Below are 22,364 nucleotides of genomic sequence, written 5' to 3' on the forward strand. Positions count from 1 at the left end.
ATTAAAATATGTGAGCTCTAGTGGCCCCGCCCCCTCATTCCTCCAGTCTAAGTGTCATACAACATAATTATGACGTGGTCAAAAGACTTCATAATTAGTGCAGATCTATAGTACTAAATCACAAAAATTAATTGTAGTTATTTGTCTCGAGTCTTTCTTTTGGTCATTTTCTGCTGAGCTTTACCCAGCTCACGATAAAACTCTCTCTTCAGCTCACGAGTCTTCTTTACTTTTATTACTTCCTCCTTTTCCTTGGCAGCCAGATGGTCCTTGTATCGAGCGTCCTGTTTGGCCTGTCTTCTCTTAGTCTTGTCTCTGTGCAGAGTAGCCAGCTGCTGCATGAGAGTGAGAACCTTCTTCTCATTCGGCTCCAGAACAACAGCTCGTTTTGAGGACAGTGTCTTCTCTTTACGCTTCTCACTTTGCTTGGGCTTTGATTTGAAGGGTAGTTGTCGCTGTAGAGCTCTGGGTACCCTCAGGGGGTTGAAGCGTCTCGTTTCTCTCACAATCGGCTTGTACTTGGCGTTCTTTTTCACGGGAGCTTTGGTGTCAGTCTCGTACCGGATCTGACCGACTGTCCGCATTCCATTCCAAGTGCTCTTGTCCTTGCTGAGCAGAGAGGTGACTGGATTGTAATACTTTGGAATGTTCACAGGATACCACGCCCTCAGGAACACAAGATCGCTCATTAGAATTCTATCCTCAAAGGTCGCTCTGAATGCACCCTCTGGCGCCCGCAGCCCTTTCTTGATCTGACCTCTGACCCCGCTAACTGTTCTCACAGCGGCACCCTCGAATTTGGCACATTCCAGAGCACTGTTGAACATGCCCTTGATGAAGGCAGTGTTCTTGAAGATTTTACACGGAGTGCCATTCAACTTAAGCTTCTTGACGATTGACGAGGACTTGTCTAGTTCCAGAACCACCCCGGTGGCAGCAATACGAAAGTCAGACTGCAGAGGGAAAAGCAAGTCTCTAATTAGTACACTGTACTGGCAATGCTTTGTGTACAGTACACACACACAATACATACAATAATGCTTTGTGCAGGCTATCAGAAATTAGACTGATTCGACAAAAGTAGACTGTACAGTCAATTTAATAAGACCTCTATGACTGTGCATGTATAGTGAAGTGTGCTGCATACTCACAGAGGCTGTTGAGGTGAGGGACTGTACTCCCAAACACCCGGCACCAGGTGATGTCAGTGGACCTGAGGGGACAGGCACATCATTATTCAAACACACCACAATCTGATTCAGCTAAAATTAATAATAGTACAATCATAATTATCTCAGCCCACTTGGTGAGCAAAACATCAATAATGCAAATACTTAAAGAAAAGCCACCTCATTACTTGCATAGGGCCCCCCCACTACATCACCATTCTACTGCATTACCGCTCTACTACATCACCACTCTTGCTCTGAATAACTAACACAGGCTCACCATAGAATGTGGCCACACAGTGAAGATGCTCTGGTGTGTATTTGACCATTCTCTGCCGCATGTTGTGGTCCTCAACACAGTAAATGGGTGTGGTCTGAAACCGCCTCCAGCCCAGAGAGAGGATCAACGGGTCATGGGACTTGAGAATTCTTTTTGCCCAGCGATGTTTCTTTATTCGAACTCTTATGTACCCCATTCTCCCCTCCCCCGGCAACATCCCGCCCACCAGCACCGGGTAACAGGGGTTAAAGTTCACCACAAACTCACACGGCACACCTGCAAAACAGAAACAAAATAACACACAAATTAAACAAAAAACAAAATAAAATTAAACTAGAATTGGCTCTGTAACTCGAGTTCTGATGGTCCAAATTCAACAATTTTCTGGTTTTCTGAAAGCTTGGAAGGAGCCCGTTCAGATGGTATGCTCAAATCCCAAAGTTGGAATGGGACAAAATTTCTCTTTAGGAAAAATACCCATGGTATTTTGTTAAAAACAGGCCCAAATTCAATTTCAATACATACTCTGAAATGACTCTCTCTAAGCTTTTAAAAAATCATAAATTAATGTGATTGGATGAACGGGAACTAAAGTTATGGTCGTTCAAAGATGCTTAATTTTACGCTAAAGTTCATATGATCCAATTTACTAGACTACAATCACAGTAACCACCCACTCACTCTTGAGCTCCATGCGTACATAGCTCCCGGGCCGGATTCCCTCTAGTAGCTGTCTCGTTCCCTCGTCCAGGCCCTCAAACTCCGCCTTATTCCTCTGCTCCACCTCCGAGACCTCCCTCTTCAGATCATCAAGGTAAGTGCCACCTTCCTCGTTGTCTTGCTGAGAATCAAATGCTGCTCTCTTTTTTAGTTTTTTCTCGGCACGTTTCTTGGCAATCTGTTCCTCCGTCTCTTCTTCTACTTGTTCTTTGTCTCCTTCAGTGTGGGTGTGGCCTGTTTCTAGATCTTCGAAATCGCCATACAATGCGTCATCATCAGCCAACAAAGTTTTGGCATCTTCATCGCCCCAGCTTCCCGTGACAAATAGACATTTGATAGCAGCTACATTTTCGGGTACGGACCAGTCTCGTCTCGTTGCTACGGTGACCAGTGACGAATCATTATGGTGATATAGTGACAGACGCTGTTTCTGAGCAACTTTAAAGAGGCCACCAACTTGAGGGGGGGCATCAGAATCACTTTCGCTTTCACTATTGATATTGGGTGTGTTTGAGTAGATAAGTTTATGGAGGTTGGTGGTAGCTGAGATACGTCTCTTGTAAGCTTCTTCTGCTCTTTGCAACAATCCTTCCTTCACTTCCGACTTCGATTCCATCTCAGAGAGACTCTCGCTGTCTTCATCCTCTGAGCTAGAAGGAGGCTCTTTTTCTGTTTCTTTCAGCACTGGATTTTCCATTTCGTTATTTACATCCTCCTCATTGCTACTAGAGTCAGCAATGTACGCTCGTCTCTTGACTCCGCCCACTTCCACCTCCGGCTCTGAATCACTATCGATAAGAGCTCTTCGACGTTTCTTGCGAGCACGATAAACTTGTTCCTCTTTGGCTTCGTCAACAATAAACCCTCCACCGCCCTCACAACTGTCACTCTCTCCACTAGCCTCCCACTCACTCTCCACAACTTCACTGCTCAGCGAGCCCTCCTCCGCCTCGTCGTCAAGGAAACCAGATACACCCACATCAGATGTCTCCGATATATCCTGCGCTTCACTGAGTGTTGTTGAGGATTGTTCAATACTATCGTACGAATTTGAACGGGCTCGTTGTTTTGTACAGGCTAACAGTCGCCAGCTCTTGTTTGATTGGTCGCTACTCCTCTTGACATCTGATTGGTCGTCTTCCTCGCTACTGGAGCCATCATCACCTCTCACTGTGTGTGCAAGAAAGACATAATTATAACACATAACTATAGTACTCTCAAAATGAAGCGTTCATAGAGTATCTTTGAGCGGCCATAACTTTAGTTCTGTTGGTCCAAAAATGTTAATTTTGTGTTTTTTGGAAGCCCAGATAGAGGATTTTCAGATTATGTATTAAAATAAAAGGTCTATTTTGGGCCTGTTTTTGACAAAATACCATGGGCTATAATATATATAGCCCATGGTATTTTCCCGAAAACAGGAAATTTGGTCCCATCCCAACTTTGGGATTTGAGCATACCATCTGAACGGGCTACTTCTAAGCTTTCAGAAAATCAGAAATCATTGAAATTGGACCACCAGAACTCCAGTTACAGAGCCAACTCTAGTACATTGTAGATATTCACGCTATAGTGTCTTACCAGGAGAGGTCTTCTTATGCCTCGACTGTCGACCACTCCTACCGCCATCGTCATCACTACCCTCAGTCTCAACATCTCCCTCACTACCAGACACGTTCTACAAGAAACAAAAATACAATTATAACAGTGGCTTGGAAAAATGGACAACTGTATAATGTAGGAATTAAGATCGAAAGATGGCTAACATGGAAATGACTTACAGTAGGTACAGTATCATTAAGTGTGTGTCACTCACTCCTTCACCATCAGAGAAGAGCACCTGACGTCGGGCGGAGGAGAGATCCTCTGAGAGAATGGGCAGGCTGTCCTGTGTGTGGGGAGGGAGGCTATCACATGATGGACAGTACAGAGCTCTGCAAGCTACACTCACCTTGAGGAGCGTGACTTGTGCTTGTTTCATCTTGATGTCTAGAGGGTGTCGTGTATCCATCAGGGAAGAGACGAGCTCGTTAGGGGCTGACTCCGCTCCCTCGTGGGCGTGGCTACCCGCCAGCTCTATGTAGACCGCATCCTGATAGGAAAATCATCAAAATTAATATCAAGAAAGTACAAACACAGTCGTTTTACACCACCCACCTTGTCATAGACGACCCCGCCCACTCCGGCCATGGGAGCGTAGACCTGCTTCTCTCTCTCGTTGAGCGAGCGTTTCTTACTAGCATCAGGCAGCGGGCAAGGGTCAGGGAGAACACTCACCTCCGACAGTACATAGTCTCCACAACCTGGGGAGGGGGGGTACTTTAGTGTACGAAAATTATCATAAATACAAAATTTCTAAACATACAACAATTTGCATATCATGATATAATTGCTATTTTCCCACCGTCTTTGCAAAGCTGTTACGTGTAACAGTTACATTGTATACCTGGTATGTGTACAGCAGTGTTTGGCTTGAGACTAGCTCCTCTTGTGTAACCATAGAGACACACTCTCCGGTCACACTTAGGGTTGACCCTCTTCTCCTCTGGCTCAGTCATATCCTCCATCCTGTCCACAAAAACGTAGGGATGTGCCCCCCGCCACTCCAGGGGGGGTAGTTTCATCACAGAGATGAACCGAGCCAAATTGTGTACTTCAGACTTTGGGTATTGCCCGTGGATAAGACCACCCAAGTAAAACAATTTAGCACCCTACAGGGAGAAATTTCAAATTTTAAACAAAAAAAGCAACCCAGTAATTTGTAAGTAGCGAATTTCAATCTAGTCACAAAAATAAAATCGCAAAACCTAAATTAGTACTGGTAAATACACACGATCTTTGAATAAAATTGTTAGATTTCAAAAGGTCAATTTGTAAAATATTCTAGTAACACGGTACAGTACCTGATATATCTCAGTCCAGAATCGCTGCTTGAGTCTTTTCTTAGTCTTCTTGACAGTCTTGGCACTAGCTATCATGTCAAGGTGAGTGAGCACACCCATGACCTTGGGGAAGCCATGCACTTGAAGAATGTTGAGGAACTCAAATGTCTCCATCTCAAAACCAAAGCTGGCATCGACCAATAGGAGGACCTGTATACATGCAAAGTGAGACACAGTATTATATGCACAAAACCAAAGCTGGCATCCCCACCAGTAAGAGGACCTAGATGTGGTATTGCATGCACTTACCAGGTCTGCAACTTTGGCAACATCGATCATTGAGTTGAGGTCATTCCCGCATTCAATGAAGGTCAGTCTCCTCTTCTTACCTGCAAAGACAACACTACTCACAAGAAAGTACAATAATAATTAAAAGTTGTGCAAAACCTAGACGCGTGTATTTGCAAAGCTATTGCAACGGCAGGTACTAGACACACACTCTGTGTAAAATAGCATACCAGACACCACGGTGATGGGTCCACGGAGACTAGTCAGATTCTGTCGAGTGTAGTTCTTGAGCAGGCACTGAAGGAGGAGGGTTTTCCCCACCCTGGGGGGTCCCACAATGGCCACACACATAGGGGGAGGTTCCAACGGCGTCCTGTCCACAACGGGAACATGTGTTCTCTTGCTCTCATTGTCCAAGTTCCTCCTCACAGCACGAGCAGCTCGGACCGCTGACCTGTGTGCATATAATCATTATTATACAATGCACATGTGAAGCATAATTACTCAGAATATTTTGCTGATGAAAAATCTTTACGAATAAGTCAAATCAGCAGAAAAAATGACCTTTACGATCTAATTATTGCGTTCTGGCAAGGATTGTTTGTAATTACAAGGAGAAGGTTTTGCGATTATATTTTTGCGAATTAATCAATGCTCGCAAAGTTAGTTCGCATATGTTTGATGCTCGCAAAACATCATAGTAAATTAATTATATTGCAGTGATATAAACATTGTATAAATATGTAACGTTCATCAGTGGACAACTCCTGCTGCTTGCTATGACCTAGCGCTCACTTGTTGGTGAAAGCTTTTGGGTTGGATCCCTCTTCAGTGCTCTTCTTCTTCTTTTTCTTCTCCGCCTTAGGCCCTGATTGCCTCTTGCGATGAGCTTTGGCTTTGCTGTCAGTCTCCATTCTCGTTTTGCATGCCACGTGGGTGAGAGAATAAGCCGAAGTGTTTCCATTAGAAGGAAAGGGATTGACAAAAGAAGGGCGGCTAATTTATGGGAGGACTACCATAGCAACAACCTTAGCAACCGACAAACTTGCAAATTTGATGCGCTCTATTTAAATTATTGTATTAAATTTTGATAAAAGTCAAAACAGAGAAGTGTGGCTTAACTTATTACAGAATGGACCAGTCTGAAAAAGACATAAAAACAGATGGAGGAGACGAGAATGCACAAGAAAGTTCTCATCATAGCCTAAGGTATAAATTATTGTAAAAATGTGGTATACTTCAGTTGGTAATGGTCATCCCCACTCTTCAGCGACCAGGCTGAGATCACTGATGCAGCCAATACTGAGGTTAGAGTGGAGCAAGGACAAGATGAAGCACACGGGGCTGGGGACACTGTGGCCGAGACTAACGAGAATGCATCAGAGGAACAACCTCCAAACGAGGCTGTATCAGAGGAACAACCTCCTACCGAGAATGTATCAGAAGAGCAGCCTCCTACCGAGAATGCATCAGAGGAACAACCTCCCAACGAGAATGCATCAGAGGAACAACCTCCTAACAAGAATGCATCAGAAGAGCAGCCTCCTACCGAGAATGCATCAGAGGAACAACCTCCTAACGAGAATGTATCAGAAGAACAACCTCCCAACGAAAATGCATCAGAGGAACAACCTCCTACCGAGAATGCATCAGAGGAACAACCTCCCAACGAAAATGCATCAGAAGAGCAGCCTCCTAACGAGAATGCATCAGAAGAGCAGCCTCCTAACGAGAATGCATCAGAGGAACAACCTCCCAACGAAAATGCATCAGAGGAGCAGCCCCCTAACGAGAATGCATCAGAAGAGCAGCCTCCTACCGAGAATGCATCAGAAGAGCAGCCTCCTAACGAGAATGCATCAGAGGAACAACCTCCCAACGATAATGTATCGGAGGAGCAGCCACCTCCTGACAGTGAGACGACAACTAGTAAAGAGGAACAAGCTGTGACACAAATTTCAGAGAAGGTGGAGCGTGGTTATGTGTGTACTATATAATTATTTTGTATCCACACAGATTGTTGCTGAGTCAGCAGTGGAGGAGGCAGTAAACGACGAGGAGGAGACAGAACCAGAGCAAGTGTTTGATTACAGCTACGACTCACTCAAGTCAGGCCCAGAGACTGTCAACCTCTCAACTGACAACATGTTGGAACTATTGTATCCACTGTCTACCCTAGACTACTAGTCTCGTGAATCAGCCGCAATTCCCCAAAAGAAGGGCGATTGATTCATGAGACTATCCTAGTACATAGCATCGTTATTACATACAGCCATGCATATAGACAACCTTGTATACAGTCTAAGTAAGTAGCTTCCTTGACAATCCTCCAGTCACTCTTTTGGCTACGAGTGTCAGAAGCGTTCCAACCTTGCCGTACTGAGCAAGGACACTGTGGCCTATGCTGCTGGCAACATGGTGATGCTGTTGAACCTCTCCTCGCAAAAGCAATCCTTCTTCAGGAGTTTGGGAGGTGGAGGAATTGGAGCAATAGCAGTGAGTACAATATTTTTCTGGTGAAAAACTTGAGCCAAATCAGCAGAAAAATTGACCCTTTTTCGATCTCATTCAAGGATCGTGTGTATTTATCAGTATACTAATTAATTTTAGGCTTTGCGATTTTATTGTTGCGAATTGATCAACCCTCGCAAAGTTTGCATATGTTTGATGCTCGCAAAACATTCTAGTAATACAGTATTGATGCATTGATTGTGCAAAAAATGTACAGTAATGATATTAGGCTAGTAATAATCGGTTGTCCCCCCTTCCTCAGGTTCATCCCAGCACAGAGTACTTTGCTGTGGGGGAGAAAGGCACTCAACCAGTGATAGCCATCTACACGTACCCTCAACTCAAGCTGTACCGTGTCCTCAGAGGTACTGTGAACCGTGTAGCAAGTGACTATACCTTCTCAGAATGAGTCTTATTTAAGTATCACTTAAGAAGCGTTCCAACCCCTTGCCATTCGATATATTGTAGGATTGAATTACATACTATGCACACACAGTGACTTTAGCTATACCTGGTGTAGGCACAGTGTACACTATTATACTATACTATAGGTGGTACTGAGGAGATGTACAGTCACATGGACTTCTCCCCTGGTAGTGGGAAGCTACTGGCCTCCATTGGGGGCAACCCTGACTACATGCTCACTGTGTGGGACTGGAAGAGAGAGCATATTGTACTGAGGAGCAAGGCCTTCTCCCAGGATATCTATCGAGTCAGCTTCTCACCTGAGAACCCTGGTCAACTCACAACCTCTGGCACTGGTCACATCAGGTACAGTGTGTATATACATAGAGGTACACTTTGGTGCAGAGTCTTGTACAATTTGGGGAGCCAAGCTGCTTAGCTGAGTACCAATTTCTAGCTGGTACCATTTTGGTAAATGTTTTATGGGCACCAGTTTGGTACAATTTTAGCTGGGTATACGTACCTGCAGTTTGGTACTTCTGAAACCATTCATAATTAAATTAGGCAGTGTAAATACATTAATATTACTGTCTGCCCAGGTTCTGGAAAATGGCGACAACATTTACTGGTCTCAAGTTGCAAGGTTACCTGGGCAAGTTTGGTCGTGTTGAGATTTCAGACATCTCAGCCTACGTGGAGCTCCCGGATGGCAAGGTGTTGTCAGGCACTGAATGGGGGAACCTGCTGCTCTGGGACGGTGGCTTCATCAAGGTAGAGATCAGCAGGAAGGGAAAGAAGTTCTGTCACAACGTAAGCTAGTACAAACTGTACCTACATGTATACAGTATCGTTTTCTGTACTTACTTACTTACTTAGAAGTAATTCTGTCACAATGTAGTGTGTAATACAGTACAGTACCATAATTGTGCTACTTACTTACTGTGTGTGTTTTGCTCCATGCATGTAGGGCATGATTGAGACCATCTACCTGGACGAGGGAGAGCTCATATCAGCAGGAGTGGATGGCTTTGTTAGGGTAAGCAATTGTTGTAATTAGTATTGCCAGGAGAGCTAGTATTATATTGACACTGCCTGTGTACTGATTACAGGTATGGGACTTTGAGAGTATAGACAGTGCTGACATTACTGATGACAATGCAGTGTTCGAGATAGACCCTCTAGTGGAGATCAAGGTACTCAAATAATAATGAAGAAAAAATGTCATAAGATAATAATATAGTTACAATTCAATTCATACACTCTTCCTCTCTCTGTGTGTATGCAGGTGGGCCATGATGTGAGCATCAAGAGCATGGCTCGCAGTGTGGATCCGAACACACCCACCCTCTGGTTTGCTCAAGATGCTTGTGGAGCTATCTGGAAGATTGACACTGTTGTATCTCACACTGTAAGTAAACCACTACGTTGCATTGCAAAGAGAATGGTTAGTAGCTATTGACTGATTGTGTTTGTCTCTCTCAATAGCGCAAGGCCCCTGAGAAGTTGATTAGTTTCCACAGTGGCCCCATCACTGGACTAGCCTGCTGCCCCATTGCACACCAGGCAGCCACCATTGCAGAGAATGGTAATTTAGTGTATTTCATGTGTACGTTTATTGACCCTGTACCTGTTTTTCTGGTAAGGATCACTGGCTTACAAATGAATGTCATAGTTGGTCTGGTAAAGGGTCATTGTGTGCATAATTGAAATGCAATACTAAACTGTAGCCTGGTAAAGAATCACTAGTCCTACAAATAAAATATACACAGTAATGATAGTCTGGTAAAGGGTCATTGTATACATAATTGAAATACAATGCTAAGCTGTAGCCTGGTAAAGGATCCACAGTAATGTTGTAAAGCATCATCTTTCCATAACACCTCTCAGGGTCTGTTCGTGTGTATGACCTTCCCTCGAAGGAGGTGCTGTGCCACAGTCAGTTCTCCTCCGGAGGCTCCAGTCTCCTCTGGGCCCCTCCCACTATTGACCCCACTGCAACCACTCTCATCACAGGCCATCAGGACGGCGTCCTCAGGTCAGTAGAGCATGCAGTAGTCGCAATAGGTGTCCAAACTTACCGGTTAATACTGTTAAAAGGCTGAGATTCAGTGTACCGTATTACTAGAATGTTTTTGCGAGCGTGATCACCTAGCAAAAATAAAATCGCAAACCTAACATAGTACACACAATCCTTGCCAGAATGCAATAGTTGATCCATTTTTCTGCTGATTTTGCTCATTTGCAAAAGTTTTTCACCAGCAAAATATTCTATTACATGTATACGTACATTGTATCCTACGTGCTCACATGACCTCCCTTTTCCCCTGCTCTAGAGTGCTGCAACTGGAGGAGAAGACTGGCCAGAGACACAGACGGGGACAGCGCTATCAGCTCACTCTGCTGCATGCCCTCAAGCCACACTCTCTGGCCATCACTTGTCTTGCAGTCCACCCTCAGGGACAAATCATCGCCAGTGGAGTGAGTGTCCAGTTAGCTCAGTGCATGTACCTCACCCCCTAGTCTGTGTTGGGTTAGTCTGCACTCTGTACTGTACTAGCCCAACAGATCCAACCTTTCATGATTATTTAATCATGTTAATCACGAGTAGCATTTTCTTAAAGCTGGTGTTAACTCTGATGATTTGTTGTACTTATAAATTACTAGCTAGACTGTGAGTGTGTGCAATGCTGCACCATGCAGGGTAAGAACAGCACTGTGTTCTTCCTGAATGCTGCTGACAACTATGAGCCAATCGGATTTGTGTCGACTCCGTCACCCGTGGCAACCATACAATGGTCCTCTGGACAACAGGTCAGTACAGTACAGACATCACCATGCACAGTATGAGAATAGTTAAATTATTCCATCACATATATTTTATCTGTACATGGCAACCTTGATAGCTGTGTAACTGGTGTTGAATTTTGTGCTCCAGGAGGCTGATCGACCTTTGCACCTTCTGGTGTGCTGTGAAGATGGTAGCATGATGGAGATAGAGGCACCAAAGAAGGAGAAGTACGACACGTCCAAGTCCTACTACCTCGACCCTGTCAAGTACACAGCCAGGAGGTTCACCTCCATCAAGGATAGGCTCAGGGTATGTGTGTGTGTGTGTGAGGTTCACCTCCATCAAGGATAGGCTCAGGGTGTGTGTGCGTGTGTGTGTGTGTGTGTGTGCGTGCGTGTGTGTGTGTGTGTGTGTGTGTGTGTGTGTGTGTGTGTGTGTGTGTGTGTGTGTGTGTGTGTGTGTGTGTGTGTGTGTGTGTGTGTGGTGCTTATGTCAGGTAGTAGTGTAGATTTATATCAAGTTTGGAACAAGCAACAGTATTACTTCCCTGTGGAAAGATTTCTGCATGTACAGTGTACTGACAGAGTATATTTTAGTGTGAGTAAATCTCCCGATTTGGAGCAAGTAAATTCCTACAAGTCATTTGGAACCCATATATATTTTCACCCACTTGTGCAAAATCCTAAAAAGGCCCTTGTCTGAGATTAGGTAAAATTAACAATCTTTCACTCTCTAGGCATTACAATGGATTAGTTACTACATGGCCATGAGTGCCACAAGCAGTTTATTGGCCAAGGTAGTAATTAGTGGTCAAGGATTGTAATGTTACCTGTCATCTCTAGAGTCAAAACTTGAATCCTAACACTTGTTTTTGTCCCCCTAGGCTGAAGAAGAAGAGGTCAGACTGACTGCACGGAGAATGGCCAAGCTACGAGAGAAGGAGGCTAAAAAGCAGAAACGACGTGAGCTTTTGGGAGATGACTATGTGTCCCAGGATGAGGACGAGGCTGATGAGGAGAGTGAAGGTTGTGAGGATGTGGAGGGGGAGGAGGGAGCAGAGGGACAGCCCCCTACCAAGGAAGAGAAGGTCAAAGAACCTGGAACTATACTCAGCTCATTCTACAATCATGGAGACGAAAATAACTTCTGGGTTTCCATGGTGAGTGTGTAATATCATAACTCAGTCTGTCTAGGATGGGGATAGGAAATGATGTGTGTGCAGTGAAACTGAAACTGAAACCTGTCTATAGTGGACACATTGGACAGACCAACAGTGGCTGTAATAAAGAGGTGGCCTGCTAACATGCTATGTAGATTGTGGTGCTGATTAACCTGGAGAGGGTGGCCTGCTTAAATACAATGTACATGTAGGATGACCACAATGGACTGTATTACAATCCTCTCTGACCTGTACACACACACTGTATACATGTACATACAATGAGATAGTTCTGACAGCACTCCTCCTCTCCCTTCTAGAGTGGCCATGATGCTGGCTACCTGTACCAGTGCTCTCTGGATGGTGCTACCTCAGTTGATCCAGAGCCTTATGAGTCATCCCACACCCTACCAGTGCCCCCAGTGTGTGGGGAGGACACTCCACTACACTGTCTGACATTTAGGTGAGCTTATTGTGTGGCCTGTGGTTTAATAACAGCGTACTATAATTATAGCACAAAATGTTCAAGAGGCTTGCTTAATTTTCGCTGTTTTCGTGGGTTAACAATCCTCCACGAAAATTAGGTTTACGAAATACTTATATAGCTAACGGAAAACACAACGTCATTTGACCAAACAGCGCGAAATTTATTCAAGGCCATTCCACGAAAGTTTAAGTTCCTCGATAATTTCACACCATACGGTATTTCATTTAGACTGTAACAGTTGAAAAGCTTTAACTATTTACACAGCTCGTCTGGTGATTACCTGCTAACGGGATCGTCCAATGGGATTGTCCGTATCCATCCTCTCTCCGCCCCCTACGCCCTGTCCACCCTGGATTCCTATTGGTCGCTGAGTATGCATGACAACCATTACGGGTCCGTGTCACACCTAGCAACGACCTTTGATGATCGCTTCCTTGTGAGTGGTGGGGGTGATGGGAATGTGTTTGTGTACCAAGCCAACCTACCCACTGCTGAGCAGAGAGAGAGGATCAAGGCACAGCGAGTCAAGGTACACACACACACACACACACACAACCCTACTGTATATGCAATGTATGGGATCTTTCCCAGTATTCATTTTCAAACTTGTATGTGTGTCGTTTTGCAGATTCCTGCTGAGTCTGGTAAGTCTGCCAACGACATTGAGGACCCTGAGCACTACAGGTGAGTGCTCCACTGTACTTATATACAGCAACTATAACTACAGGTCTTTGAACGGCCATAACTTTAGTTCCGTTGGTCCAATCACATTAATTTTATGATTTTATGTAAGCGTACAATGAGCTCGTTAAGATGGTGTTTTAAAATTAAAAGTCTAATTTTTGGCCTGGCTATATATAGCCCATGGAATTTTTCCAAAAATGAGAAATTATGGCCCGTTCCCAAATTTGAGATTTGAGCATACCATCTGAAAGAGCTCCTTCTAAGCTTCCAGAAAATCAGAAAATCGTTGAAATTGGACCACCAGAACTCTAGTTATAGAGCCAACTCTACATGTATAAATCACACTTCTTCCCTCTGTAGCATAGAGGATGCTAAACAGAAGGCTGAACATGATCGTATGATGAAGCTAGCCGAAGAGAAGAAGCAAACAGTTCGTAGACAGATAGCCTCTCTAAGACGCACCTTTACCAAGCTACGACAGAGGGACAACGAGCTCCCTCAAGAGTTGAGACTAGACCAGAGGGAGTTTGTGATGGACCCGCACATGGAGGAACAGCTACGCCTAGAAACTCTGGAGAAGGTCAGGAGGGGGGGGGGGGGGTAGTACTGCTATATGCCGTATAGCGGGTGATTTTCCACCATACGACAATAACCCGCTATACGGTACTGTACATGCATGCTACAACAGTACATACATAATTTTGCACACATCAACATGTACACGGTTTGTGTGTGCTGTATCTGTAGCTTACAATCATCCTACCTCTAAGTGGCTAGGTGAGTGAGTGTGTCATTGCTTGCTTGGTGCTACTGCAGGCTGCTATAGTGAGGAAAGAGATGGCCTGGGAGAGTGAGAAGATTGCTGTGTCTCTCAGGAAACTACAAAACAAGTAAGAACAGTCATGTAGTTTTTACTATTATACCGTATAACTGGAAAATTTACTGAGTATTATATTTGGCGAATGAGCCATTTGAACCCAATTTGGCGTCTCAGGCGCACGGCTACTACAGCAAGAACGTTGTGTCCACCGGAAAACTTTAATTTAGCACAGTTTATAGTTTGGTAAAATTCGCCAAATTGGTATGTACACATTGCCCCGGCCCACACTAACCAGTTCTCTCTCTCCCCTCAGATACAAGGCCAACGTAGCATGTGACCTCATCACTGTCTGGACATTCACTGAGGTTGAGAAAGTTACTTCATTTCGCAGTGCCAGCCTTTCTGATATTTTTATCAAACTCATGGATAAGATTCTCGAGGCTGAGTCCACTTTAGTTACTCCCTGGGAAGGTTTAGGGGAGAAGGATCGACGCAAGAGTCGTGTAATGGGTGGAGCAGGGGACAAACACACGAGTGAGCTATCCGTTGATGGGAGGACCCTCAGCAAGCAAGAGGCCCGCAGGCTCAGTAAGCAAATCAGGAAAAAAGAGGTAATTGAATATTAATATTACTTATGTACATGTACACTACCACTGACACACCGGCATTGTACATTGTCTTGTAGCATATTTTGGGCCAGTGTACAGTTTGATGGCTACATGATCATTGTATTGTATAAATATGATACTTTTAGAGGAGGCAGGGTTTTACAGAATGTTCACAATGAACAAGTACATGCTGATACTATAACTATGGTAGCCCTTGTGTCAAGTTCACAGGCAAGTACACTGTACATAATGTGGTTTATCATTAGCCTGCTGCAACCTGTTATTGCACAGATTCTGCAGAACTAATAATTATAATTGTGTTCCTGTCTTTGTAGTGGGAAGAGTTGCAACAGTCAAAACCAGACTCCAAGTTTGATGACCCAGAGGAGGCTAACGCTCTCAAGGTGGCACAATCTAATGTGGGGGACTACAAACTCAAGACTTCCAGTGACTATGTGGTCCCAGAGCATCAGAGGGTCACCACTGAGTCTAAGAGGAAGCAGCTCCTCCTGCTCAGACAGCAGGTATTGTAGGCTGTGTTGTGGTGGTCCATGCACACACAATGTATCAATCATTGACTGTGTGTACTCTCATGTACTTTACTATACCATGTATGATGATGTGTTGTGCATGAATTTAGTGGATATTTTTTATTTCAGATATTTGATGGGAAGATGGCATACAATGACAAGCTGATTTCACTCAGGGATTGGAAGCTTCAAGTCATTGACAAAGTATGCCATCCATATCCACTGCATGTACATGTATACTTATACATAACTATGTATATAATGCTTTCGGTGCCTTAATTTGTTTTTATCCACACCAGATCTCCAGCCTAGTGTCTGAGATAGAGGCAATCCAGTCCTCACTGCACAAGCACTTACACAAACCACTCCCTCCTGTCCCTGTCATTAAACGAGAGGAGGTCCCAGAGAAACGTCTCGAGTACACTAAAGACAGTCTACTGGTATTCAAGGAACAGCTAAAGGCCAAGGAAGATGCTGAGAGACAGGCAGCTGCTACCGGGGCTGATGGTGGATTCTTTGGTGGGTTCGGTGGCGAGGGAAGTGAAGATGGCAGTGGTGGTGAAGCTGTGGAGGAGGCAAAGGACGAAAGTGATGAGTGCAGTGTGGAGCTGAGTCGGCCTGGATCAACATGTTCTGTGGAGGAGGAGACGCTCACACCATTACAAGCTGTACTCAGGAAAGAACAACAGGTACTGTATTACTAGCTGGTGAAAAAACTTACCAAATCAGCAGCCCTTTGAAATCTAACTATTGCGTCCTGGCAAGGATCGTGTGTACTTAGCTTTGCGTTGCGAATTGATCAACCCTCGCATATTGTGTTAGATGCTAGCAAAACATTCTGTTTTTCATGTGATGATCTCATTTTCGTCTCATAGATACGGTCTGTGTACAAGAGGGACTGTCTGCTGGCTAAAGTAGAGGCACTAAAGGAAGAGTTTGATGAGGCACTGTTGCGGCTGCGTCACGAGAAGGCGGAGCTTGACATCACCATGGTAAGGGCAGACCTGAGGCACATCACTCAGTTTGAGGAGTTGCAGCTGCTCAAAGAATTCGAAAAGAAAGAGACGACTTTCACTAGCCGTTATCGCAACAAGAAACGCGAGAGACAAGAAATGGAAGAAAAGGTGAGTCTCTTCTTTACAAAATTATGTAGATTGAGGGATAGATTTACCTAAGCTAAAGTTTAAAGTTCACTACTCCTCGGATTCACTGCTGTGCCATAATTTTGTTTGGATAAACCCAACAAGTGTTTTATAAGTGCCCACTCTGTATAGTGTGTAGTGTGTACTAAGTGTACACCCCCCCCTCAGATTGAGGAGTCCCAGTGGAGTGTGTCAGAGAGGGAGGAGAAGCTGGGACAGTTGGTAGAGCAGGAGAAGACTCTGGAGCAGTCCTTCTTAACAGCTGTGGGAGACAACAACAAGTTCAAGGAGTTTCTGCTCAAGGTAACGTCCGTATACAACACAGCAAGACTTAGTTAGTTTATATGGAAATGGAAGGTCCATAATTTCTGTAGTTCTGGGCATCCAAGACGACAATACATGATTATTATTGATCGTTATAGCGTTAGATTTTTCTTTGCTGCCTTATATTGTGTGTATATACACTGTAGGTGTTTCGTAAAAAGATCAAACGTGCCAAAAAGAAAATGGAGGTTGACAAAAAAGAAGACGACGATGATGATGAGGAAAGTGATGAGGAATCCGACAGTGACTACATCAGGTAACCCACCCACACACACACATACCCCCACATACACGCCCACACCACACACACAGTTCATCTGATGACGAGAGTGACATCGAGGGTGAATTGGATGACTCCATTTGTCCCCCCGGCTGTGACCCCACCCTCTACGAGCAGGCCACTCAGTTACGAGAAAATAGACTCGATCTCGAGGAGGCTGTCAATGACGAGAAGAGGTCCCTCGAAATGGGTCGTAAAGAACTCGAAGGGATGAAAAAGAAAGCCAAAACAATGGAAACACACGTCAAGTCTGCTCTGAATGAATTGCGAGCATTCCAGTTGAAGAAACAGCAGCGATTGAATGAGCTGGACCAAGTGGCGGTGCTGGCACTACATCAGATACTGTATCACCAGCCGGAGGGGGAGCCCCCCTCGTCAATAGCCTCTTGTCTTGTGTTCCCGGCCCCAACACTCTATCACCTGAGCCGGAGGATTGGCGAGCTGACCACGGAGAAGCAAGAGGAGAAGAGGAGATACAAGTGAGCACTGACCCAGTATTGCAATTCTATGATATTAAATGTATTTATTAAGTATACATTTTATTGCTTGTAGAGATGTGTTTTAGCCTGTAATTATTGTGGATTATGTCCTTCTAGAGAGCTGAGGCAAAGACATCTGAGGTTGTTGAGAGAGAAAAAAGAAATGCTTTCCAAGGTGAAGTGAAACACATCGGCCCTGTGTGTGTGTAATGGTGTTCAAGGAATGTTATCAGTTGCTATCAGTTTGCTATGTAGCATTTTGAATATTGATTCCCTCTTTCCAGATTGCCAAACTTGATGGGAAAGCGAAAGAGGCCATGATGCTCAAGTTTGGGCGCGTGGTGGATCTTGACCGACTGGAGGGTCTCGGTGTCAACCACATTGTCGAGGAGCTTAGATCTAAACTGAGGGTTCTGGAGGAGAAAGCAGAACATGATTTGGCCACTCTCACTGGGAAGATTGACTCTGAGAAGAAACGGCTAGCTCAGACAACGAGAGAAAACACTAAGAGACTAGACAGACAAAATGAGCTGATCATTGCCCAACGGAGTCTAGAGGACCAACTCAACAGCAGGCAAAAGTCTATGGTGAGCTAGTACATGCACAGGTGGTGTTGTTGCGTATAATTATGTACATACTTTGATCATGTAAAAACATCATTTCTCTGTAAGTACGGTTTTATAAATGGCTGGCATCATTATTTGCTGCCTGGCATCATTATTTGCTGCCTTTATAAACTACAACCCCCCCTCCACACACACACACACAGAGTAAGGATGTTGCCGGGGGCGATGGAGGTATGGAGGCGGGTGAGGAAAGGGAGCGGCTGTTGGCACTAGTGAGAATACAAGTAAGAGAGATAGAAGCCATACGAGAGGAGATACAAGTACTACAGTTGAAGGGTGGGCGCATTGCCCCACCCCCACAACCCCCACCACAGACTGTATAGTTAGTCATGTGACACTGAACTGGCTAGCTAGGCTACCCGATCACTTGTATGTATATATAAGCTTGTGTTCTTATTATTGTACCTATTATTGTTAATTAATAACTGCTATAATGATTCATAATTATTTTGAGGCTACATCAATGTGAATTTATTATGTCCACACACTAAATCAGTAACTATAACCGCTTTGTATCTGATATATTGAATCTCTTAATGCATCCTTTTGCGTTTATGCAACTTATACTGCCTGTATGTAGTCTGCTGCCTTTATACAGTCCGCTGCCTTTATACAGTCCGCTGTTATAGTTACAGTTTTTTGCACTGTAATACGCATAGCCCATATACGTATCATGTATTACAGTCAGTTGTGCAAAAGTCTCTTTTACATACTAAATTAGTTAAATTCAGCACTGTCTAACGGAGACTATGGTGTTCCCAATGCTGCTAACGATGACAGCATCTCTCTTTATAGTCACGCAGTCGTCAATAATTATATAAGGTTGATCTCGTTAATTAAATTATTGTTGGTACAATTCATAGATTACATCAATTTTTAATGAACCTTGTCCACACAACACTCTAAAATAATAGCTAAATCTATCTACAGCAGTTAACTGTCTCTACTACAAGGCTCCATCACTTCAATTTGCTTCTCTTATTTGCGACCCAAAAGGTGATGAGCAGCTCCCAAAGCAGCACGGAACCATTGAGACTTGGCTGTATTCCTTCCGCCACCCTGCTGCTGTTGGACGTTGACCTGCTCGTCTTCCATCTCCTGTAGGGACTGAAGAGCTTTGAGCAGTTGAATGGCTTGCTGTGTTTCGTCTTGTTCCTCCATCTCATCATTGTAGGGGGCAGCATAGGCCAGGCCTGCAAAGGCACACACCAGGAGCACAGCAAAGAGAGACTTGTTCATTTTCTTAAATGATTTGGAGTTGTTGGAGTAACTTTGGAGAGTTGATTTTCACCAGTTGTTGCTTGATGTGGCATGAGCTGGTCCCCTGCTTTTATAGTCAGCTCCCTAGTGCATGTATATAGGATGGTGGTGCACTTGTCTAGCAACAGAAGCCTCCCCTGCAGACAGTGTAAGTAACTAGAGCCTAGTAAGAGGTCACTGTTTACTAACAACTTTCAATCTCCACAAAGATGGGCAAACACATTGCAAAGTTATGTATAGGAAATGTGTTATGTATATACATCATTGAAGGCTAATATTTATAGTCACTGTGTTGTAAGTTAAGTGGACCCCTTCATGGTGTGTTGCATGCTATTCTTGTTGTTGTGTAGGAATGGATACAGTACACTAGAGGACTATACATGATAAGCTGTGATGAGACTGAAAACGTCCAATCATTATTAGAGATGGAGAGTGCCTTCAGGGCAATCACATCGGACGGGGTGTGAAAACAATACTGCATGTATACATTGTTAACGCTAATGGCAATGCTACAAGTCTCCCCTTATGTGTGAGTGTACATAGAATTTAGATATACATATGGTTTAGCTGGATCAGTGTCCCTTGTCTCGGGAGCACGCAGAATACGTGTCCAGATGATGAAACTGTACATATTATGTCCGGAGGGAGAGACATACAGTGCATGCAGGGAGCTCTCGACTGCACGGAGCTCTCGGCTGCAGGGAGCTCTCGACTGCAAGGAGCTCTCGACTACAAGGACTAGTCTAGCTTTGCTCAGATCAACATTGTTTACTATACAAGTTTCCTTGTCTCGTCATCATTATTAATTTAGTCTCAACGCCTAAATACGTATACTTATAATTATATACGTACAGATACACTCAGATAATATCATGCAGGTCCCCACACTACTACGGAGACTAGTGTTTTACTACGGAGACTAGTGTTACTACGGAGACTATATAGTGTGCCAGTGTTGTTCCTCATGTATCAGCTATAGAGGGTAGTTGCATACACTTTATAGATTAAGATAATGTGTTTGCAAGCAGGTATAATGACTTGTTCATTGTTCATTGTTACATAATTATTCATAATTTATATCATAATAAACCATCCACACAACACACTAAATCAATGAGCTAAATCTACAGCAGTTCAAACAGTCCACTATGAGGCTCCATCACTTCAACTTGCTTCTCTTATTTGCGACCAAGCAGACCGTGAGCAATCCCCAAAGCTTTACGGAACCATTGAGACTTGACGATATTTCCTCCGTCACCCTGCTGCTGTTGGACGTTGACCTGCTCATCTTCCATCTCCTGTAACGACTGAAGAGCTTTGAGTAGTTGAATGGCTTGCTGTGTTTCGTCTTGTTCCTCCATCTCATCACTGTAGGGAACAGCATAGGCCAGGCCTGCAAAGGCACACACCAGGAGCACAGCAAAGAGAGACTTGTTCATTTTCTTAAATGGTTTGGAGTTGTTGGAGTGTCTTTGGAGAGTTGATTTTCACCAGTTGTTGCTTAATGTGGCATGAGCTGGTCCCCTGCTTTTATAGTCAGCTCCCTAGTGCATGTGTATAGGCTGGTGGTGCACTTGTCAAGCAACAGAAGCCTCCCTGCAGACAGTGTAAGTAGCTAGGAGGTCACTGTCTAGTAACAACTTTCAATCTCCACAAAGATGGGCAAACACATCACTATAATTATGTAGGAAATTGATAAACTGCATGACAAGTACTTGTACAATAATTGTAACATTTATAGTGTTGTAAGTGGACCCCTGGCTTCATAGTTATTATCGTGTGTTAATACTGTTCTTGCTTTTGTTTTGTGCAGGAATGGTATTACACTGGAGGACTTACATGTTGTTTTTATTATAAGCCGTGGGACTGAAAATGTCCAAGTGGCTTCAGAGCAATCACATCAGACAGGGACAAACCGTTTGTCACCAAGGATAGAATGTTTCAAGTGAGAGAACAATACAGCAACATTAATTTTATTGCTAATGGTAACACCACAAGATTCTCCCCTTATGTGAGTGTACACAGAATTTACTTTACTCAGATATGTGGTTTAGCTGAATCAGTGTACACATCTACATGTACATGCAGGCTTTGTCTCCATATAGCACGCAGAGTACACTGCATGTGTCCAGATGATGAAACCGTACAAATGTCCGGAGGGAAAGACAGGCAAGTACAAGGAGCTCTCAACTACAAGGACTTCGCTCAGGTATATACATTGCAGTTTCGAAGTCTAAATACGTACTATAATTAGAGATATCAGCAGGTCCCCACATTTCTACTGAGCTGACTATAATTATAGTGTGCCCCAGCGATGTTTCTCATGTATCAGGGTAATTGCATGCTGCTAATGGTGACAGCTTCTAGATTAAGGCAATGTCTGCGTGCGTGTGTTTGCAAGCTGGAATAGGGTTATGACTGTTCATTGTTGCATAATTATTCATGATGATCATAATAAACCATATCCACACAACACAATAGCTAAATCTACATCAGTTAACAGTCCACTATGAGGCTCCATCACTTCAACTTGCTTCTCTTATTTGCGACCAAGCAGACCGTGAGCAATCCCCAAAGCTTTACGGAACCATTGAGACTTGACGATATTTCCTCCGTCACCCTGCTGCTGTTGGACGTTGACCTGCTTATCTTCCATCTCCTGTAGCGACTGAAGAGCCTTGAGCAGTTGAACGGCTTGCTGTGTTTCGTCCACCTCATCATTGTAGGGGGCAGCATAGGCCAGGCCTGCAAAGGCACACACCAGGAGCACAGCAAAGAGAGACTTGTTCATTTTCTTAAATGGTTTGGAGTTGTTTGAGTAACTTTGGAGAGTTTATCTTCACCAGTTGTTGCTTGATATGGCATGATCGAGCTGGTCCCCTGCTTTTATAGTCAGCTCCCTAGTGCATGTGTATAGGCTGG

The 22,364-nt window shown here is 44.1% G+C and overlaps 2 protein-coding genes across 2 annotated transcripts; one reads left to right on the forward strand and one right to left on the reverse strand.

The window, feature by feature from the left end:
* Positions 1-67: 67 nt before the first annotated feature.
* On the reverse strand, positions 68-6,298 carry LOC135342855 (ribosome biogenesis protein BMS1 homolog). The gene is made up of 13 exons (XM_064539693.1): positions 6,135-6,298; positions 5,570-5,793; positions 5,361-5,440; positions 5,073-5,261; positions 4,616-4,880; positions 4,327-4,472; positions 4,121-4,261; positions 3,986-4,057; positions 3,751-3,847; positions 2,131-3,339; positions 1,450-1,725; positions 1,152-1,213; positions 68-953 (listed from the first exon to the last, which is right to left on the reverse strand). Exons 1-13 carry the CDS (start codon positions 6,251-6,253, stop codon positions 138-140), a joined length of 3,696 nt encoding a protein of 1,231 aa, XP_064395763.1. The 5' UTR covers positions 6,254-6,298; the 3' UTR covers positions 68-137.
* Positions 6,299-6,404: 106 nt separating this feature from the next.
* Positions 6,405-18,646, forward strand: LOC135342862 (cilia- and flagella-associated protein 44-like). Its single transcript, XM_064539700.1, has 32 exons — positions 6,405-6,548; positions 6,610-7,306; positions 7,356-7,498; positions 7,673-7,835; positions 8,113-8,215; positions 8,402-8,621; positions 8,855-9,065; positions 9,223-9,291; positions 9,365-9,448; positions 9,541-9,663; positions 9,741-9,840; positions 10,143-10,290; positions 10,589-10,733; positions 10,956-11,066; positions 11,191-11,352; positions 11,927-12,202; positions 12,523-12,665; positions 12,954-13,218; positions 13,318-13,373; positions 13,734-13,953; positions 14,190-14,263; positions 14,507-14,804; positions 15,137-15,325; positions 15,461-15,535; positions 15,631-16,020; positions 16,207-16,455; positions 16,642-16,776; positions 16,944-17,053; positions 17,110-17,556; positions 17,674-17,731; positions 17,841-18,143; positions 18,326-18,646. Exons 1-32 carry the CDS (start codon positions 6,472-6,474, stop codon positions 18,503-18,505), a joined length of 6,024 nt encoding a protein of 2,007 aa, XP_064395770.1. The 5' UTR covers positions 6,405-6,471; the 3' UTR covers positions 18,506-18,646.
* The last annotated feature ends 3,718 nt before the right edge of the window (positions 18,647-22,364 follow it).

The sequence above is a fragment of the Halichondria panicea genome, chromosome 10 (assembly GCF_963675165.1).
Source record: "Halichondria panicea chromosome 10, odHalPani1.1, whole genome shotgun sequence".
NCBI classification, from domain to species: domain Eukaryota; kingdom Metazoa; phylum Porifera; class Demospongiae; order Suberitida; family Halichondriidae; genus Halichondria; species Halichondria panicea.